Source organism: Micromys minutus (genome assembly GCF_963924665.1).
Source record: "Micromys minutus genome assembly, chromosome: 32".
NCBI classification, from domain to species: domain Eukaryota; kingdom Metazoa; phylum Chordata; class Mammalia; order Rodentia; family Muridae; genus Micromys; species Micromys minutus.
Genome location: NC_137967.1, coordinates 18,445,524 through 18,460,710, shown reverse-complemented (window position 1 = coordinate 18,460,710; position 15,187 = coordinate 18,445,524). Strand labels below are relative to the sequence as shown.

At 46.7% G+C, this 15,187-nt stretch overlaps 1 protein-coding gene across 1 annotated transcript in view; it reads left to right on the top strand.

Annotated features, from left to right (window-relative positions):
* LOC308413624 (cell adhesion molecule CEACAM6-like) overlaps positions 1-13,286 on the top strand; it is a gene marked incomplete at both ends in the record, with an annotated part of 48,148 nt that extends 34,862 nt beyond the window's left edge. Inside the window, 5 exons of the mRNA XM_080908681.1 lie at positions 2,143-2,499; positions 5,680-5,958; positions 6,396-6,650; positions 8,000-8,275; positions 13,135-13,286. Of these exons, the coding sequence (XP_080764807.1) occupies positions 2,143-2,499; positions 5,680-5,958; positions 6,396-6,650; positions 8,000-8,275; positions 13,135-13,286 (1,319 nt within the window). The remainder of the gene's footprint in view (positions 1-2,142; positions 2,500-5,679; positions 5,959-6,395; positions 6,651-7,999; positions 8,276-13,134) is intronic.
* Between the last annotated feature and the right edge of the window lie 1,901 nt (positions 13,287-15,187).

Genomic DNA, 15,187 nt, shown 5'->3' with positions numbered 1-15,187 from the left:
CGGACCAGGCTTCACTCAAGCCCCCCAAAATATTGTATTTGTTTATCCCAGGCTTTCACCCCTAAATCTTGAGCATTGTTTCTTAGTTCATAAAACCCATGCTTCTGAGTGACATCACTTCTGAGTGACATCACTTCTGAGTGACATCACTTCTGAGTGACATCACTTCTGAGTGACATCACTTGTGCTTTAGGACAGCCTGGGTGACCCCAGGGTTATCCTAGGGACAGATCACTCCTGTGCTTACCTCAGCCAGTCTCCGGAGACCCTCATGTTGAGCCTTGTTCCCGAGTCAACCGAACCATCTTTATGCAAGAAGCCTTATGTACTCTGCAAAGAGTCTCGACGTAAACACACCTTGTACATTTGGAAATGAGTCCATTGTCATTAGAAACCCTGTTTTCCAAAATCATGCTGTGCTTAAATATGGCTATAAGTAGCCAGTGTCAGTCTCCAGAAGTTTGTCCCAGCACCGACTAAATCGTGCTGAACTGAGTTTCAATCCTAACTCCCCTGAGTCATTCCCCGGCCAACCTGACGTTTGCAGGGACTCAAAACACAAACAACAAACAAACAAAAAACTGGACCAGTGAGTACTGCCCACTGTTACAAAACCAAACCCTCGACACACAGGATCGTGGCGACATCTCCTTATTCCTACACAGGTATCTGAGCCTATTATCAACACTGGGACCACAACTGGAACAAATCCTTCTCCTCACAGAGACATGATACTAGGCAGGGAGACAGACCAGCAAAGGCATCTAGACAATGAACTCTGTTTGACAAAAGCCATGGGCAGAACAGCGCAGGGAGGGTCAGAAAGTGGAGACCCAAGCTTACATCCCACGAGGCTGGGTCCTGAAAACCTCACTGGTATGACAGGGCCTGAAGAAAGGACAGACACACAGACACATGTACAGAGAAACTGGGATCAGGTGGGCCATGTGTCCTGACGGAGAGGTACCAACGGGAGCTGGGAGACACTGCGTACTTATTTTGTGCATCTGAGTTGAAGAGAGGTTTGTTGCATCCAGTTGAACAAGGAGGCTGGTGGGTTGCTTAATCTCGGTGCAAGGGTCTCAGGGTCACACACACTCACATCTAGAGGGAGGAAGCCGTGGATGATAGTTTCTGCATGCACTGACTTCAGCTAAAGGCCAGTCATTTGTAACATCCGTGTATAGACCAGAAAAGGATTTTGCCATACTGAGCCTGACCTCAGGAAAGCATTGGCATTCTCTTGGGTCTGGGGCTTTGACGTCCTTGACGTGGCAGCCCATGTTCATGCCAACAATACACACTTACACACAGACTTCATCCTCTGCCCACAATCCAGGGTCACTAGAAAGGGTGGTTAAGGAATACATTCCTCGGGATGCTCTGAATGTGAGTGTGCATCTGAGGACAGGGAATGGTGGGTTCCGAGGCACCTGGGGAAACAGTTCCACAAACCACATGAGAAGTGCAGGAAGTTCAGGAAGCTGATGGGATAGAGGTCATGCTGCTGACTGCAACAGTGGCAGGGGTTGAGGGAAACACATACATACACACTCATACACACACATACTCACACTCGCATATACTTTCAAACATTCATACACACACATTCATATACACATACACTCACATATTCACACACACTGAAACACACATTCACATAAATACACTCACACACACATATAATCACTCTCTCACACACACATACACACTCACACATATTCTTACACACATACACACACACATACACACTCACACATATTCTCACACACATACACTCACACACACATACAATATCTCACACACACATACACACTCACACATATTCTTACACACATACACACACATACACACTCACACATATTCTCACACACATACACTCACACACACATACAATCACTCTCTCACACACACACACACACTCACACATATTCTTACACATATACACACACATACACACTCACACATATTCTCACACACATGCACTCACACACGTACAATCACTCTCACACGCAGACACACACACTCACACACACACACACACACACCTGTTGAACAGAGATACCTATTCATGACACAGGACCCTGTCCTTCTATACATAAAGGTCCACATATTAACGTCTTTCTCTGTCCTCCCTCTCAGCCTTACTGTTAACCATCTGGAACCCCCGCACTGCTGCGGACCCCACTATTGAGTCGGTGCCACCTGCTGTTCTCGAGGGGAAGACTGTTCTTCTACCTGCTCACAATCTGCCAGACAACCCATCAGCCTATCAGTGGTTCAAAGGAAGACGCTCGCTCGACAAAGATCTAATTATAATGTATGAAATAAAATCTCAAGAAACTAAACAGGGGAAGCTGCACAGCGGTGGAGAGACGCTATACCCTAACGGGTCCTTGGTGTTGCACAATGTCACCTTGAAGCAATCTGGAATCTACCACCTAAATATCCATTCTGCAGATGGCCAAAAATCAGTGTTCGTGGAAGTCTCTGTGTACCGTGAGTGATTCTCTCTGGTCTCTAATAGCTAAGTGGGGTTCATTGTATTTCTCTTACACACACTCACACTCACATGCACACTCTCATACATTCATGCACACACACTCACACAGATGTTCATACACACTCACATATACATTTGCACACACTGACACACTCATGTCCACTGACACATGTACACACTCATTCTCACAGACATTTATACTCACACACACAGTTTCACATATGCACACTCGCATATACAGTCTCTCTCTCTCTCTCTCTCTCTCACACACACACACACACACATACACTACATACAGGTTGTCTGGCTTTGAGCACTTAGTGTAGGACACACATGGTGGAAACATACTTCCCAAGAGCAGCGTCCTTTCCTGCACCCGTGTTGCAGAAGACAGGCTGGTGTGAAGGGAAAGCTCTGTCCCACACATGGTCTGTCCCAGGGACCATGGCTCTGTAGAGGAGCCTGGAGGACTCTGTCAAGAGCAAGGTGACCACTCGGGCTGGTGTGAGCACTGTGAGGCTAGTCTATGGGTGAGACAGGAATCCCCACAGCAGTTGCCCTGTGGAAAGGAAGTGCAGTTGCCGCACACGGGGCCTGAGTGCTGGTCAGAGACGGGATGTCTGCCTACAGCCACAGTACTGTTCTCTATGGCAGGATTTCTTCTGAGGTGGCTGTGGAGCTGGTGGGTCAGGAGCTTTCCTGATAGACAGGAAGCTTGGGAGAGAGCCTGGGTTGTGCCCTAGAGCACGCACATCGTCCCTATTCTTCAAAAGTCACATGAATCAAGACAGTGCTGTCTCAGCATGTCCTCCGGGCACATGCTGGCCTGCTGGACCTAAGGTCATGTATCTTTTTGATGGATGAGGTGGGGAGGTGGGGGGGGCGCTTTCTTTAGAGGATAAAGAAAACGATAGTGGTCTTTCCCTCTTCGCTGGACACTGAGCCAGGACAGATTCCCAAAGAGTAGACAACTCCTAATAGTTTTGCGATGAAGAATAGAGGAGATCCAGGCGAGGTGGCGTTAGCCTTCAGTGCCAGCACTTGGAAGGCCAGGAAGGGAAGACTGCCAAAAGCTCTAGACCTGCAAGCTGCAAATAAGGGAACGAACCTGCAAGCTCTTTGGATGCTGTGACGTGTAAACCTCTGGACAAGTCCACTCTTTGCACTGGAGGCCGGTCCTGCCCCATTCCTGTGAGTGTATACGTGCTCTCAAGGCTAACTCGGGAGCCACTCACGAGTCGACCCTTAGCTGAGAGTCCCCTGCCCAGCTTGCTTCTCTCCTCCCTTCCCACATTAAGGCTGACTGTCCAGTTCCCTTCCTCTCTGCACCTGTAGCCACACCGCGCCTGTGGAACAGTAGAGAACACAGGAAGCTGAAACTCCCGCAGGTTTCACCATTAGCCAAGGGTCTGGCTGCCCTTGTCCGACCTAGGTCTCTTCTGTGATTGGCGAGTGATGTAAGTCACAAGACGGGACAGAGAAACTACTTCCGTCTGGACTGATTCCCGGGGAGACTGAGGCTCAGGCCACAGAGCTCCTGTCTCCTCAATGTCACAGCTTCCTAAAACCTTCGAGAGGGAGCTGTATCGGCCAGGACTGGCGTGGGCACAGCTTCAGTTGTGATTTCTGGGGTCAAAATAAAGGGAGGCTCTCCAGAGCTGTTATAGATATCTACTGTCTGAAACTTACCAATCTGGCATGGCATTTGTCCATGTCACAGACAAGGCACACTTCCTGTGAGTAGTTCGGTCGCTGTTGAGGGACTCACAGATCTCTCTACAGGAGAGCCCTATGCCGTCCTGAAGGACTCCGGACTTCAGTCTAAGACTGACTGAGCTCTAGGGAGACACTCCTCTTAGACACAAGACCAAGCTTTGCTCTCTGAGGCCCGTCTGTCCCCCTCACTCTGACAACGGGATCTGGGATGACCAGTCTTGCTTCAAGTCTTCTGTGTGTGGGTTCTGCTCACCGCTCCGGTGCGTAGAATGGACTGTGGGTGGGACGCTCCATGGTGACTTGTCACCATGACAGCCTTGGACAGCCCAGACTCAGCCAAAGCTGCTGCTGAACAGTGGAGAACAACGCAGTGGGCGGGACCCGAACACACTGGTGACCTACGTGTCAGCTCCAACAGGGGGCTGAGGTGCATGATTTTCATATCAGGTTCTCTCAGCATCCCCCAGCCCCTGCCTGGCGTGTCCTGCCCACAACCCTGAACTTTCCAGCCCAAGGGCTGGGTTGCTCTTCCCCCAGAGAATCTTCCCCATATACTCCATTTTGTTCTCTCTCCTCCTCTCTCTGTGCCTGTATGTGTGTTCTGTCTCTCTTTTTCCTGCCCTTCTCCCACTTGTTTCCCCATGGTGACTTTCCGGCCTTGGCCACATATGTGTGTGTGGTGTGTGTGTGTATGTGTGTGAGTGTGTCTATGTGTATATGTAAATGTTTTGTGAAAGTGTGTGTATGTGTATATGTATCTGTATGTGAGTGTGTGTGTGTATGTATGAGAGTGTGTGTGAGTTTGTGTGTGTGTATATATGTGTTAATGTGTGTGTATGTGTGTGTGTATGTGTGTATGTGTGTGTGAGTGTGTGTATGTGTGTTTATGTGTGTGAGTGTGTGTATGTGTGTATGTGTGTGTGAGTGTGTGTGTATGTATAAGAGTGTGTGTGAGAGTGTGTGTGTATGTGTATATGTGTGTATGTGTGTGAGTGTGTGTGTGAGAGTGTGTTTATGTGTGTATGTGTGTGAGTGTATGTGTGAGAGTGTGTATATGTGTGTATGTGTGTGAGTGTGTGTGTGAGTGTGTATATGTGTGTGTATGTATATGTGTGTGAGTGTGTGTGTGTTTCAACTCTTAGGTATGCACTGTGCATATGCAACTCATTTAAAAGAACAAGGTTTAATCTTAGTGAGGGCAGCAGAGCCAGGCAGGACTGCTGCTGCCATTCCCAGGTCAGTCCACATCCAAACTCTGGCGCCGAGCTCCCACGTGAGACAGCCAGCACTTCTCCCACACCCGGTGCCCGTGGGCAGAGGACCTGAGTGCCCAGAGCCTTGTGCATCTGTCTATGGCTCACCCATCCCTGGTGGGCGGTGAGAAATGCACACCCTTGTACGGAGAGGACCTTCCAGGTATCCGGTACCACACGGACCATTCCTTTCTGTTATCTACACAGCTCTGTTAAGCAAACCCTCCGTAAGAAGCAACAGGACCACTGCTGTAGAGGGTGAAGACACTGTTGAGTTAACTTGTGAACCTCCCTTCCGGAAAACAACCTACCTGTGGCATCTAAACGGTAAGAAGCTTCACGGTGACGGCCACGTCGTCCTGTCGCGGGGAAACGCCACTCTCACTTTGCTCAAGGTCTCCAGGCACTTCAGGGGACGCTATGAGTGTGAAGCTAAGAACCCACTGAGTGTCTTCCAGAGTGACCCATTCACTCTGGACGTTTTCTGTGAGTAACTTTCGTTCCTCTCTTATCCCGGCAGCCCCCATGCACACCCAATGCTCAGGTCCCCCATACACACAACCGGACCGGCCACACCATCTGCTCTAGGCACATCCTGGCAGATGAGACTTTAGACAGACAATGGAGGGGCTGCTCCATTCTGGAGGTACTGGGGATCAATACTAGTGACTACTAGTGACAGAAAACAGGGCACGCCACCTGCGTAAGGTTTAAATTGACTGCCGTGAGGGTGTGGTTTGTGGAATGTTAGAGAGGAGCCTGAAGCCCTCAGAGGAAACTGCTTTACGGCTTATCTAAGGGCCAGCCCTACCTGGCACAATCGTAAGGCAAGGTTGTCAGCCTGCTCAGGGACACGCTGACCTTCTACAGAACAGGATCCTACGGTGCCCTTTTATGGTATCTTGTCTTGCTCTTTCTTCCAGATGGCCCAGATACCCCCGAAATATTTCCCCCACACAAATACTTTGAGGAAGGAAGGAGCATGTGGCTCTCCTGCCAAACAGTGTCTCACCCCAAAGCACACTATTCCTGGAATGTCAATGGAGAACCCTGGAACGCTAGACAAGAGTTATCTGTCCACCAGGTCGGCATAAGTGATAATGGACTATATACCTGCCTCGTCAATAACCCAGCAACTGGCCGCAGTAATTCCAAGGTCAAAGAAGTTATAATAGTCGGTAAGTGGCTTCTTGTAACATTGGGGCCAATCTCTGGAGGTGGGGTCTGGTTTTCTGTAAAGAGTGGAGAGAAAGCCCACAGCTCCCGTTCACAGTTGCAAGCAAACCCTAGTTCTTCGCTGGGGTGCTTTGACCCAGGAGACACTCTCTTCCCCTGAATACGCTGACGTCTCTCTGCTGACCTGGAGACATGGGTTTCGAAGAGGGGTACTCTAAACTCTGCGTAGGGTTAGTGCATCCCAGGAGGGAGGAGGAAGGGGATCCTGCTCCTCCTTCATCCTCTGTGTTCCCACTCATCTTTTGTACTCTCTGTAATCTACAAAGGACACCAGGGCACTGGGACACACTCGCACTGTTTGTTGCCTGCCTGTGGGGATAGGAACACTTCACCCCCAACAGATGGCTCACAGCAGTTGGCGGCTCTCCCCAGTTCTGCTCCTGCCCTGCTGACTGGTTCTATTCCGACTCCACCCACAGTTGGACAGGTTGGGTGGAGAAACTCTGAAACGCCTGTTCAGAATCAGGATAAACCCTGAAGCCAATCAATGCCAGAGCCTTCATGGGGTTAGGAGTCTGATACTGAGAAAAGCAAGCTTTGGAGTAGATGTCTCTAAGCCGGGTCCTTGCTCTGATGATGTGTTGTGGGAGGTTGTGGACACTTGGTGCACAGGAGAGAAAATATGGCTTCACTATGGGTTGGGAGGGAAAGAATATATGGAAGAGAACAGTGGGTAAGGAGATGGCTCAATTAATAAGTGTCTGCCACAATGACACCCCGACTCCAACAAGGCCATATCTCCTAATAGTGTCACTCCCTGGGCCAAGAATATTCAAACCACCGCAGTATGGATGAATGTATGTATGTATCCATGTATGTAAGAAATGAAAACAAAAATGCAATATCTGTCTCTCTATATACATATAGATATAGTATTTATCTAATCTTTATATATAGTTAGCATCTATGTAGAGAAGTAACTATAGAATGAGTATGAATAAAGTATAGTGAGACGTGCTTCTTGAAAATGTCATAATGGAACTTGTTATTTTGTATGGAAATCTAGAGCTCCTGATGGTGAAGATGTTGGACACTGGAACCTAGGAAGGATTCTTGATAGGAATGCTAGAGACATGTCCCAGGGTCAAACCAGGAGGCCCAGAGATGAGAGGTGTTTTTAGTAGGACCCTCACTCTTCCTACAGACCGTCTCCTGAACCAAGATGGAGGGTCCCTGCAGCCCTAGAGACAACTTCAGGACCATCTTACAGTTCTCTCTGGTCCCCAAGTGCTGGCCGAAACCTTTCCGTAAAGACTCCTTCTAACTAGTCCTCTCTTCTGCACATTCACAGAGAAACTGCCAAAGCCCTATATCCAAGTCAAAAACAAAACAGTCCTAGAACATCACTTTGTGGACCTGACCTGCGTCTCGGAAAATACTGGAGTTTCCATCTGGTGGACGTTCAACAACCAGAAGCTGAAGGCCACAGACAGGGTGACATTCTCCTGGAACAACAGAAGGCTCACCATAGACCCAGTCACGAAGGAGGATGCTGGGTCGTACCAGTGTGAGGTCTCCAACCCCCTCAACACCAGGCTGAGTGACCCAGTCAAGCTGGCTGTGCTCTGTGAGTTCTTTCTCTCCCACATCTTACCAGGGGATTTCTTAAAGGCTTATTATTATTATTGGATGGCACACAGCTACCGTGGTACACATGTGGAGGTCAGAAGACATGCTTAGCTCCTCCCCTTCTACCTGGGCTATAGGGACCCAACTCGGGCAGTTTTGTTCATGGAGCTATATTGTACTGTACCGTCTCCGAGTCCTCCCACTGGGGGATTCGTTACTGATATTGAGCAGGGAAGAGAATGTCAGTCGAGACACCGATATAGTGAGGTACGCACTTGGGAGGCTAAGGCAGGAGGATGGAGAGAAAGACCTGCCTGGGTTACAGACCAAGAACCTGTCCCTAAATTACATATACACAAATAAAACTCAAACAGTAAACCCAGTTACAACGTGGCTAAGGGGTAAGTTCTGAGTCTGGTATGAGATACTTGGGATCCGTGGGCAAATGGCTCCAGGAGACCCATTGGTATTAGAATCTGTGGATGGTCTTGTTTCTGGCAAAAATGGCAGTGTTCGGGATAAGTCTGAATATCATTGCACAGACTGTGTGTTGTGTTAGGATTTCAGCGTGAGATACAACACCAGGACCAGACAAAGGGCAGTACTCTGTCGGTGAGAACAAGGCCAGGAAACGTCTGTGCAGTTTTCAGGGCAGACACAATTGTTCTGAGAGGGTCTTTGTTTGGTTGGGGTCTTTTTGCTTCCTTTGGGGAACCATGTCTCAGCCCAGGCATCCTCTCAGTATGGAGATCCTCCTGCCTCCACGTCTAGGTGCTGCTCCTACCGATGTGAACCCTACCTCTGGGTTTTTCTGAATATTTCTGATGACCTGAGTTTGATTTAATCCAGGGAAGTGAAAGCTATGGATGGAGAATTGTTTCCTCTCCTATGTGTGCTGTTTACCGTGACCTCGCACAAGACTCTTTTCTGTATGTTGTTTTTATGGTTAAAAAAAAAATATATATATATATAACACATATATAATTATATTTTATATAAATTATATTAAATTTATATAATTATAAATATATAATATACATTATCTGTATATATTATCTATTATATGATTATACTGTTTAGATCGTGTTATATGTTATATTATTACATGTTACATATTATGATTACATATTACTATTATTATTTATTTTATATTTTATTATGTAATTATATATGATGTACATGTTATATAATATATAAATTATAATATGTATAAAATATAATGTATTTATAATATGTATTATATATGGTATTTCTGGTTTTAGCTATTTTAAGGTGTATATTTATATAGAAATATAAATATTACATATATAACATATGTATAATATATGTAAAATATAATCCATATTTACAATCTGTAGTATATGATATATACAATATATCATATATGTGGTATTTCCTGTTTTAGCTATTTTGAAGTGTACATTTCAGTGGCGTTAAGTACATATACAAGGTTGTGTAGCCACGGTCCATTTCCAGAACTTTACCATTTTAACACGCAAGCCTTTATAGGCTTTATATGTTAGCTTTAGGGACAAACACTGACAAGCAGGTATGTGGCTCACCAGCACCCGTATGTACTCAGAGTGTGACAGGAAATGGCGAGGTAGAGACAGAAGAGCTGACTGGCCAGGCCTTTCACATTAGCAGAGTAGCACATGAGCAATTCTTTATATCTGCCGTTCTTCACTGAGCTGTGTTTATCTTTCTCCCCAACCCCCACCCCAAGACATGGCTTCTCTGTGTAGCCCTGGCTGTCCTGGAACTCTTGTAGACCAGGCTGCCCGAACTCACAGAGATCCACCTGCCTCTGTCTCTTGAGTTCAAGGATTAATAATGTTTGGCACCACCCCCAGAATTTTTGTTTTTCTTTTAATGTCAGGTCCTTTCCTTCTTTTTGAATTGAGCTATTTGTAGTTTTTATTGTGACTATTGTTGAATTGTGAAAATTCTTTATATATTTTGGCCCATGTTCAGATTTACAGTACATAACATTTTTTAACACTTGAAAATGGTCTTTCCACTTTCTTGATAACAAACTTGGCCTGTTACTTGTTAAAAGTGTTTTTAACCAGCATCCTAACTGTGCATACGTTGTAGAAGTAGAAAGTGTTCTTTGATGTCTGTGTACAAGGCAGAGTGTTTAAGTTAGACAATTAGTATCCATCACCTCATTTATCTTCCATTTGTTATGACGAGACATTTAAAATTCATCTTAGCTACTTCAAAATATAATTCTTTATGGGTTACTTCTAACCTGCTCTTCTTCCCAATGTGAAATTTATATCCTGCTACCAATAGCTCCTCAGTGTTTTCTTTCTATACCCAGACTCTGGTAAGCACCTTCCAGCCTTCTATTTACATAAAAGTTTGGCTATTTAAATGGGTAGTTGGTTGCTGTCAGAAGGAATACAAACTCATAAGTCTCAAGAACATCCTGAAACAGACAGTACCTACTCACCTCTCCCTGAGGTTGTATAGAGTAACTGTTTCTGGGAGAGTAGGCTTTTCCACTCAGCAGTGCAGACTCACAAGCTGTTACCCATGCTAAGATAGCCTTGTCTGTGATGTGGTTGCCTTCCAATCATTCATGTTCCTGTTAAGTAACCCTTTGCCATGTTCCTATAAGTGACTCCAAAAACTCACTGGTTCACTGTGCTCAATTCGGGTAAAATCACTTCTTTGACCAGTCAAAGTCACACAGCACAGCACAATCGGCATCTGAATAAAGACTCAGAGAACCAAGGATGAGTTGGGGAGACGTGGTCACATGGCCACGGCAAAGGGTGCCAACACACGAAGCTGGGCTGATCTGTTGAGCTACTCTCAGTATGATACCATTTCCTATATGATATTATGGCACACTGCCTAGCAATGTTGGAGGCCGCATGTTCCATGAGGTGTATCATAGGGCATACAATCAGGCATGCAGAGGACACTGAGAATGAAATGCCCTTTGAGGAGACCCCTTTGTGACAATCTTTCTCTAATAGTATGGGCAGCATGTCATTCTTGGTGAAGGGGGGCACCACACGACTGTTTGATGGACTCCAGAAGATATTAAAACACTGGAATTGTGCATACAAGACAAGAGCATGAGCAGGTGCCTTTGTTTTGGTGAGAGAAAGAGATGTTCACCTCTTTCCCACAAAGAATTTGTCTAAGTGAGAGAGGACACAACAGACAAAGGCATGTAGATGGTTTTCACTGCATAGTCTCTATTTTGGGGGGAAGGGGAGACAGAGAGAGACAGAGAAACAGGGAGAGGAAGACAGAGAGGCAGAGAAACAGAGGCAGAGAGAGAAGAGTTGAGAAGGTTAGATATGGTGTGTCATGGTTTGTATGTGCTTGGCCAAGGGAGTGGCACTATTAGGGGGTGTGGTCTTGTTGGAGTAGGTGTGTCACTGTGGGCATGGGTGTGGGCTTAAGACCCTCATCCTAGCTGCCTGGAAGTCAGTCTTCCACTAGCAACCTTCAGATAAAGATGTAGAACTCTCAGTTCTTTCTGCCTAGATGACGCCCTGCTCCCACCATGATGATAATGAACCTCTGCACCTGTAAGCCAGCCCCAATTACATGTCATCCTTTATAAGACTTGACTTGGTCATGGTGTCTGTTCACAACAGTAAACCCCTAAGACATGGTGTAAACGAGTCTCCAGTAGAGCTGTACTCAAGATGCAAACATTCAGAATCCATGGGCGCTATCAAGAGTAGCAAGGAAGAACATGGTAGTAGTGATAGGGCCCCCCTCAGGTCTGACCTTTAACACAGGAGTAAGCCATGTTTTCAGTACACAGAAGGAGCCTTACTAGAGGCTCATTGCAAGAAGTTACAGTGATCGCTGGGTTCTCAGCCTCTGATCTGCTTGTTGGGAAAGGCTTTCCAACAAACAATGAAGACTCCAACCAGAATCTCGATCATGAGGACTCTGGCCTGAGTGTGGAGGGATTGCTCTGAGAAGCAGAGGAACCGGGTGATGTGAGCACCCAGCACCCATCTGTCCTGAGACAAAGGCTGTCTAACCTGGGGAACTACGGTGAGAATCAGTCCCCAGTTGACAGACTGTAGGAGTTATTAGGGATGCTGTTAACATCACCCACCAATATTAGGACCTGGAAAACAATAAGACAGCTCTTTCTAAGAAAGCCATGTGCACAGAGAGGTAGCAGTCAGTAGCCGGTTTACTGGGCTACAGAGGGCTGCGTGCAGGAAGAGGCTCGGGATGGGCAGAGGTGGCTTTCCACAGGTCCGCGGTAGGATCTGTTCTTTATGGGGCAGAAGTTCTGTCACAGGTGAAGCATTTGGAGAAACATTCAGAAAGCCTGTAAAGTACAAAAGCAAGCAAGAGGGGCTGGAGAGATGGCTCAGCAGCTAAGAGCACTGACTGCTCTCCCAGAGGGCCTAGGTTCAATTCCCAGAACACACATGGTGGCTCACAGTCACCTGTAACTCCAGTTCCAGGGGACTCTGACCCCCTCACACAGACATGCATGTAGATAAAAACACCAATGTACACAAAACAAGATTTCTTTAAAGAAGCAAACAAGAGGGGAGAAAGGATGGCATCTTTGGAATCACTTCCTGTGAGGAGACACCTTGATCACAGCGACTCCTATAAAGGAAGACATTTGCTTGGCACTAGCTTACAGTTTCAAAGGTTCAGTTCATTGTCATGGTGGGAAGCATGGCAGCGTCCAAGCATGCATGGAGGAGGAGCTGAGAGTTCTATACTTTAATCTACAGGCAGCAGAAGGAGACCATGTGTAGTTCGAGCATAGGAGATCTCAAAGCCCCCACAGTGACACTCTTCCTCCAACAAGGTCACACCTCCTACTAGCACCTCTTTCTATGGACCAAGCTTTCAAGCACAGGAGCCTATGGGGACCTCTGGGGACCTCTGGGGACCTCTGGGGACCATACCTATTCAATCCACCACCGATGTTCAAGTGCACAACGAACTACGTCCAGGTGACGCAAAGGCGAATGGGAACCCATGTGGAGCCAGAGTAGCTACGAGAACAATGCACAGAACCAGGGATGCTGCGTTAGTGACCTAAAGCCTGCACAGCTTTAGGAAATGTAGGACAGGAAATACAGGAAATGCAGACAATGGGTTGAGACTATGATGCTTGGCCTAGGGGTACACAGTTATTCCCCCAAAGCATGTGGCAAGGAGACTGTCTGCCCAGCCTAGGATCTTTACAGCCGGAGACTACAGCCCCTAGGCTGAACTAGGCCAAGCAGTGCAAGGCAGCCCTGGAAAGTGGCTGAATGGCTTATGGACAATATCTGTAGATTATGGCTATGGATTAAGGTGTGTGGAAGAAAGTCCTCCCCCAACCATGCCAGTATACCCAATATTACTCTGGTAATGGAATCACTGCGGTAAGTGATGAGATCTCTGAGGACTGTACTAAGCCTTGCTAATCTCTCTGTGCGCTAGCATCCCCATAGCAACCTAGCATCAGTTGTCACTTACTCTGATTGGGTGGGCCTTCAGACAGAGACTCGGCCCACCGGCTGCAAAAAAAAAAGGTTTTGTTACATAAGGCTAATTTTGGATTGATTGTCTTAGAGCTTTGTAAGAGGCATCTAGAAGAGTAAGGACCTTTAGTGGGTTTAAACGAAGGCACTCCCGAAGCCATAAGGTTGTTGGATAAAAATATAAAATCTCAGTGCCAGATGTGGGATACCTCTTACCGATCGTGATTCTTGGCAGCCACACAATCTACGAAGACTATGGCCCTACTGTTGGCTGTCTGCCAGAGCTGGATGATAAAACCCCATTGTTTAAGGCAGCGCATGCATTGGTTGGAGACTGACTGAAATGGAACCTTTTCTCTGCTTAGTGCTGGAAGGTATCATAATGGTTACTAAGGGAAACTATCACCCACAGTTCTGCTTGGCTATGGACCCTACACGTTGTACCAGGCAAGGTGGGTATACTGGCACAATAGTGATGTGACTCTTAGGTATACACCCAACCGCTTTCCAATCAGATTTAAGGCTCTCCGCACATGAGAGAATTCACATCTGGTGCTGGAAATGGGACTTAAAACTCTCAGTTCCTCCTATACCATGCCTGCCTGGATGCTGCCTCGTTTCCTGTCTTGATGATTAGGGACTGAACCTCTAAACCTGTAAGCTGGCCCCACTTAAATGTCGCCCTTTATAAGAGTTGATTTGGTCATGGTGTCTCTTTACAGCAATAGAAACCTTAACTAAGACAACAATGAAACTCACACATCTCAGAAAGCTCCTGAAACTTACATGCTTCACAAGGCCTTTAACGCTAGGCTATGTAACCAGTCATGGTTTCGGCGGTGAGGAGATACCTGTCAGCCATGCAAGGTGGCCAAGGGCTTCATCTTTCATGAGTTGTGACATATGCGGGGGCGGGCTTTACTGGCATGAAGCTGACTCTGAGTCACCTATGTTCCCATGATTAACCCCTCACCCACACTCTTGTCAAGTGTTTTATCCAACAATCTCACTAGTTCATGCGGACTGATTCAGAAGTATATATGTTCACATCTATTTAGGAAAGGTCATTTAGTAGGATCACACGTGCAAGATCATGGATTTTTCTATCCAAGATTTAGTTCACTTAGCATATGATCCTCCAGGTTCGCCCTTGTTCTCAAAATACAGAGTCTGCATCTTTTGAAAGGTCCAGTCACACAACAAGGTATATTTACACCCCAGCCTTTCCATTCATCCACCAATGGACACTGCAGTTTCTCTGCCTTAGCTCCATTGATAGCAACATAGAACAGAAGGACTTAGCTATCCTTGCAATGCAGAGAACCGGTTCCTTTGTGTGCACAGTCCTGAGTGAGCTTGACAGACCAGACAATGTCCCGAATGCCTGAAGTTTGCCCTTTTCAGGTGTTATGGCTCGGTGAGTACTG